At 23.3% G+C, this 7073-nt stretch overlaps 2 protein-coding genes across 2 annotated transcripts, besides 2 other annotated features; one reads left to right on the top strand and one right to left on the bottom strand.

Annotated features, from left to right (window-relative positions):
* The first annotated feature begins 5 nt into the window (after window positions 1–5).
* Window positions 6–129: a repeat region.
* Window positions 66–472: a repeat region.
* A 1693-nt stretch (window positions 473–2165) lies between these two features.
* On the top strand, window positions 2166–3770 carry EHI_047520 (uncharacterized protein; the record flags this gene model as incomplete). Its single annotated transcript, XM_001914292.1, has 1 exon — window positions 2166–3770. The coding sequence occupies one exon, from the start codon at window positions 2166–2168 to the stop codon at window positions 3768–3770; it is 1605 nt and encodes a 534-aa protein (XP_001914327.1).
* A 327-nt stretch (window positions 3771–4097) lies between these two features.
* EHI_047510 (uncharacterized protein) lies at window positions 4098–5684 on the bottom strand (the record flags this gene model as incomplete). The annotated part of the gene is made up of 1 exon (XM_001914291.1): window positions 4098–5684. The coding sequence occupies one exon, from the start codon at window positions 5682–5684 to the stop codon at window positions 4098–4100; it is 1587 nt and encodes a 528-aa protein (XP_001914326.1).
* Between the last annotated feature and the right edge of the window lie 1389 nt (window positions 5685–7073).

The raw sequence follows: 7073 nt of genomic DNA, 5'->3' as shown, positions 1-7073 counted from the left end.
ATTTCCCCAGTTATCTTCTGGTTATGACATACCTTTGGTGTGATAATATATTCAAAACTAACTTGTTATTATTTATAGTGATTATTATTTATTAAGAATTATTTTGTATTAAGAATTATCATTTATTAAAGGTGATGCATATATAATTGTTAGTGTTGTATGTACATTTGAATATAAGGATATTAACAATGAATAATTTTTCTTTAAGGGGGTGTGGAAGATAAAGGAGATGAGTCATAATCATTAGATTATGGATATACTCTCGTTAAAACAACAATATAAAGAATGAGAAATATTATATTACTCATTAAAATCAAAATAAATCTCAGATAACAACTTAAATGAAAAATCATTTAAGTCGAGCATGTTTGAAAAAACAATATTTCAATAGAAATAAAGCATGAATAAGAAACTGATTTTCTCACTTCTCAACATAATGAAAAACATAAAGATGAGGTTAATCATAATTAATCCATTATATATTTTAATGTATTTTTGAATATGACATATGCTTGTTTCATTATTAATTTTATACAATTTATTATGTTGAAGTAATTAATAGAAATACATATTATATTTGTTTAATCAATACGTGAAATAAAATTAAATAGTAAATAACATTAAAATATAATTCGTTAATATAATATCAGTATTTCTCAGTTGAGTAGAACATAAAATACACAATGAGTATTACATTTAGAATGATTTAATAATAAAATATCATATTATCATCACATTCTTATATATTATGACTTAATAATTTCATTAATTACATTTAATCCATCATCTACTCTGAATAAACCAAAATCAAAACATCTCTATTGTGTTTTTGAAAAAATACAATCCATTGAAGTAAAATATTGTTAAAATGTTCTAAATTAAGTTAATTCGTTTTTTTTTTGCTTTTATTGAATAATTGGTTTTCTTGTTTTATTTTTATTTATTTGTTTGTTGTTGTGGTGTTATTATTAACATCATATTAACATTACATAATATTTTTACATTATTGTTTGAATATATTTCAAATGATAAAAATGAAAATATTATTATTTATAACATTACATAAAAACGATACAAAACAATTAAAAATAAATTGAATCACAACATTTTTATTTGATTTTGTAAGTTATCGTGTTCTAGATTATTTAAACATCATTCTTATTTTTATTTCTTTACTCCCTTTCTTTATTTAAACAAAATCATATAATCGTTATTTCATTAATAAACATGGGAGATTGGTATGTCAAAGGTTCAAACCTTGCAGGAGAACATGGATTAGTTGAACAAAGAAATTGTCCACAAGGAAGACCTTTTTGCCATCAACTTATTGATGAATGTATTAGAGAAGGAAGAACTTTACATGTTCATCAACAGGATTGGCAGATAAACTCCTTCACTTATGAGAAACTCTAAACATTCTCTAATTTACTTTTATCTTTTTTATTTTATTTTTCTTATTTTCTATTCATTTTTCTTTTCAAAAAATTATTTGTTTATATTGAATAACTTAACTTCTCATTCTATTATTTTATTTATTAAGTTTTATTTTTATTTCATTTCTCAACTTCATCACTAAACAATAAAATCAAAATAATGAAAAGATAAATAAATTCAATATCGAATGATGTTTAAAATGTAATTTATAAATAAATATATCGCATAACATAATAGGGGGTAATGTAAATTAATAAAATAATCGTTTGGGTTTATTCTTTTATTTCTATTTTAAAATAATAACAACGATATGAAAATAAAATATGAATAAAGTTTCAAATATATGTAAAATAATAAAAAGGGGTAAAATAGAAAATAGGAAAGAGGTAATAAATACGATAAATATGAATAATATGAAATAAAAAGAAAACGATAAACTTGATAATTCAGAACAAATGCTTACAAAACACTCTAATACAGAAAGAATGAAAAGAAGTGCAGAAATAGCTTATCTCAAAGAACATTATCCACAAAATTTAGTTCAATTTCATAAAATAAGTGTAAAACTTCAAAACGCACCAGAAAATGAAAATTAAGTTGTTGTTGAACCTGATGTACATTTTCAAATTGATGGAAAGGAATATCTTGTTTTTTTCAATAACCATTTAAGGGAAATAAATACAGTTTTAAATCGTTGGTTAGAAAATGAAATTTCAGAACATTACATTATTATGCCAGATTTTGCTAAAATGTTTGTTAAACAAGTTGCAGAAAAAGGAGAAACAGATAATGTAGTGGTGAGAGCTTTAAAGGGAGCTGGTATTGGTTTAATTCCAGGATATGGACAATACCAAATAGTCAGAATTTGGGGATGTATATTTGCAAGAGCTTTATCTTCAGAAGTACAAGAAAACACCGATAGAATCTTTCAACTAGCATATCATGTTTATAAAACAAAAGAATTAATTGAAAAATATGGAAGTGAAATACAAACAGGTAAAATATGTGCTATATGTATTGAAAAGAATTTCAATGGGAAGAGTGAATATATGACAGTTTGTGATAATGAATTTTATCAAAAATTAGAATCAAAATTATTTGAAATAATGTCATCTTACGAAAAAAGTAAAGATGAAAAATTGAATGATTTAAATACATTTTTGTATGGGTGTGAAAAAATAATTCAACCAACAGTAGATGAATGGAGAAGAATGTGTTTTTGTTTTGTAATTAATAGAGTGAATTATTATCTTACAAGAGAAGAAGAATTATTAAGCGACAAATCATATGAAGAATTAAAAACAATGACAAATCTTAGGAAAAGATTGAATCAGCTTGCTATTAAATACAAACATTTGTATTTAACAAATACACAAATTCTTCTTGGAATTACAGTGAGTCGATGTAAAATTCTTGTTGATAATAGAAAATGTAAAACAATATTTATTGAAAGTTCAAATGTGAGAGAATTTTATAAAAAGATTAATAAAAGGTTAGATGCAGAAGTACAGATTCTTACAAACGAATATTCATTCAGTAAATTCACATTAGAAAAGATTATAAAAACAGCACAGAGTTTAAACCTAGATAACATTCAAGATTCAATAGATAAAAAGAAAAAAGAAATTAATGAAAAAAAAGAAGAAAGAGAAAAGTTATTGGGAAACGCAGCAACTGAAGTTGGAAAAGTAATCATAGAGAAAGTAGAATCTATAACAGATATTGCCGTTTCAATTTATAATATTGACTCATTGATACAGCAATTTAAAATAAAAGATATAATAGATTATATGTTTACACAAAATAAAATAGAAAATACAAATGAACAACAAAAAGATGATAAAAAAGAGAATACTAATCCACCAAAAATTGAAACAAATAGTAAAGAAAATAAAGAAATAATTCAATCATCTAATACAAACAAACAAATTAATTCATTACATTCACTTGCATTAAATAATACACCACTTGGAATAGCATTAAAAGCTATCAAACCTACTCCAGAACAATTAGATAAATTACATTCGTCATTTAATAATTTTGTTGAGGCACAAAAATTAACATACGAAATTGAATCATTTAAAGAACAATTAAGTGTGTTAGAAAAAGTTCAAAAATTATCAAATGATTTTATCAACTTACTCAAACTTAAAATAGTATTGCAAAGAGAATGGCTATTTGATGAAATTGATATTAATGAATATTTAGGAATTATTGTTACAGAAGATAATAGATATGTTGTTAATCCACGAACTAAGTCTGAACGTAAAACTCATCATAAAATATATGAAATAGAGAAAGTACTAAATTATAATGAAGGAAATGAAGAATATTGATCAAAACAATAATTTGATTTTATTTTATTGTTTTTAATGTTTATATTTTCTATAAATTGAAATAAATGACAATGAAATAATGAACTATAATTATAATTATTTTCACACATTTTGTATTATTTATTTTGAATATATGGTTAATTAAAATTATGTTTTATTCTTTTTTATTTCATTTCAAACAAATATACCATATGAAATATGAAAATATTGTTTCTATCATACAAATTGTCATTTAGTTAAGTTTCATTTATTTGTTCGTTATTTCCTCCTTTATTCATCGTTATTTCATTAAACAAAAAATTATATTTCAAATTAAACCTTCTTCAATTAGAGAATTAATGTGATTATTCCAAGTATTATCATGACTAGGTTTACTGTCATTATTGGCATTCCACTTGAACAAATGCCTTTAATACATTTGTTGTTGATATAATCAAATTTATATCCTGAATCACAATAAGCTAGTACGCATTTTGAACTCCACTCTCCATTATCTCCACATTCATATCCTCCATGCCCATGTTCAATATTAATTTCTTTATCACATATACTATCTCTTTTAACTAATCTTTTATTCTTTGGATTACATTTTGTTTTATACTTTTCTATTATTTTCTTTGTTTCTTCTTCAAATTCATTTATCTTATAATTTGAAAATTGATAAATATTCACTCTTTCATCAATCATATCAGTTAAAAATTCTCTAGGAATTGTTTCATTGTATTCATAATTATATCTGTATTTTTCTCCAAAACTTATTCCAAGATTATATCCATATACTCCCATCCATATATGAGGGAGTAAAGGAACAGATTCAATAACAGCTGTTGGTGACAATCCTACTTCAAATTCTTCATCTTTACCATATGGATCTCCATCAAATCCTACAAGAATAGCTCCTCCCCATTCTTTTAATCCTTTTGTTACCAATGAACATGCTGAATAACAAAATGAATCTGTATAAACTACTATTTCTGTTGGTTTTCTTGGATGTTTCATTAATTTCATTTTTGGAAAAACTTCAATTGATGGCTGTGTAACTTTATGTTCAACATCACCATATTTAATAATATTTGGATTTGAGTACCAACCTCCAAGTGGGAATGAATTTATTATGGGAATTATACTTGTCCATTTACTTCTTCTTTGTTGGCATGTTTTTGGATCATATAAATTTACAGCAAATCCTGTTTTTAACACATGCTTTGTGTAGTCTGATTCTCTCAATGAAACTATATAATTAACATCATCATATGGTGATAATATCTTTTCTATCCATTGTGAATAAATACTATATCCTCCTCCATTCTTTGGGAATATGACTTGAATAGGATAATTATTAGAATCAAATAAATCAATACAATTTGAAATTGTTTCTTCATATGACTCTTTGACTTCTGTATCAAAAGATCGAACTACTAATGTGTTTACACCATTCACAGAAAGTGTACAATGAATATTATTATCTTTTGATGTAAATTTTCTTGTAATTCTATCATTTTCATCGAGTGCTTTCTTTGTATTGATTATATCTTTTGTTTCTTCTTCAGTTAATGGTTTTCTAATTCCTTGTTTTAGTTTTTCATTGCTATTTGATACACTTGCTGTTTCTCTATATATTTTATAATTAACATTCACACTTTCTCCATTTTCCCATGTAATACTTATTGGTGTATTTAAATATTCTTTTGTCAATGGTAAATAACTTAAATCACCTTCAACAAAATCACCTTTTGCTTCTGTAAATTGTGCATGTGGACATTTTAAAGCTGAATATTTCTTTCCAAATTCACGAATAATATTAAATGGATCTTCTCCATTTATTGTTTTAACTGGTTCATACTCATTATTTCCTATTTCTTTTGGTGGTTTCACATATCTAGATTTGAAGAAATACCTTGGAATTAAATACATTTTCTTATCATTATCAATATTTATTGAAAATGGAAGGAAATAATAGAAAAGTGTTAATTCACTATTTTTATTGATGCTAAAATCATTTCCATTTTTTATACTAAAAGCTAAGTGAGAATCTCTTGTTGAAATAATAAGATTATTAATTTCTGAATAAAATTCATACTTGTTGTTTTTGTATTTATTTTATCTAATTTTGAATCAATATCTACTTTCTCATAATAACTATTTGAAAATGATGGTTGTGGTGGATTCTTTAATATGTCTTTAAATACATATGATTCTAAATAGTATTTTAAATCATTAATAATAGCGTTATTTGCACCCTCTGTTGTTTGAATAGATTCAATACATTCAAATGCACTATCAACAGTATCTATTATGTATTCATACAGTTCAAATTCACTACATTGCTTTGATAATGAGACAGTAATAAATAGAAGAATAATGCAGATCATTTTAATGAATAAACCTTTCTTAGTTTGTGTTTAAATACTCTGTTATCCTGTCATTTATTTTACCCTATTTCTTGATTTAGTATCATTTTATTATTATTTTCATTTAATTCCTCTTTCTTTTTTTTTCCTATCGCACTTATTTTTCTTTGTATTAACATTACATTTGATATAGATTCATGTTTTTGTTCTTAATTTAAATTAAACATCATTCATTCGATAATTTCAAATATAAACTAATTTTAATCATTTTACTTTTATTTAATTTTTTTATTTTATCGATTGAAAACCAAGAAATAATTATAAAATAGAATTACATATCAACAATTACCCCCATTTTTATTTATTTGTTGTTATTGTTAAAATTGTAAGAAATACTTTCTAAATAAATATTCAATTCTTAAATTAGAATGATAACAATAATTTTAATGTATTCAATTTTTTATCTCAATTTTGTATTTTCTTTTTCATTTTATCGTTAATGTATAAAAATACATTGAATATCAGTATTTACATTTATTTAATAAATTTATTCAACTCTTTTTTTGATTTTATCTTTTACAACTTTCTTCTTTTTCTAACAAATTATTGTGATATAATTATTGTTTCTTGTGTGGATTATTTTGGATTATCATTTATATTAATTATATTCTTCTTCAAAATAAAATTGCCATTGAACTTTTACTTTCACTTATTCTTCAAATCATTGTTAATTTGAATTGTATAATATTTTCACTATTCAATGATTGTTATTTATCAAATGGTTAAATAATACCTTCCAATGAAATATTATAAACCAACATTTCATTTAATTGTTGTTAAAAATAAATAAATTTGTTGAATTAAACAGTTTTATTCATCTAAATTCATTCTATATGAATATTTATTTGATAAAGTATACAATAAAGAAATATGAAATGACTGATGATAATAA

The sequence above is a fragment of the Entamoeba histolytica genome, genomic scaffold, assembly GCF_000208925.1.
Source record: "Entamoeba histolytica HM-1:IMSS scf_1104750517031 genomic scaffold, whole genome shotgun sequence".
Lineage (NCBI taxonomy): Eukaryota > Evosea > Mastigamoebida > Endamoebidae > Entamoeba > Entamoeba histolytica.
The sequence above is the reverse complement of the archived record's forward strand: the minus strand, read 5'-3'. Positions and strand labels throughout refer to the sequence as shown.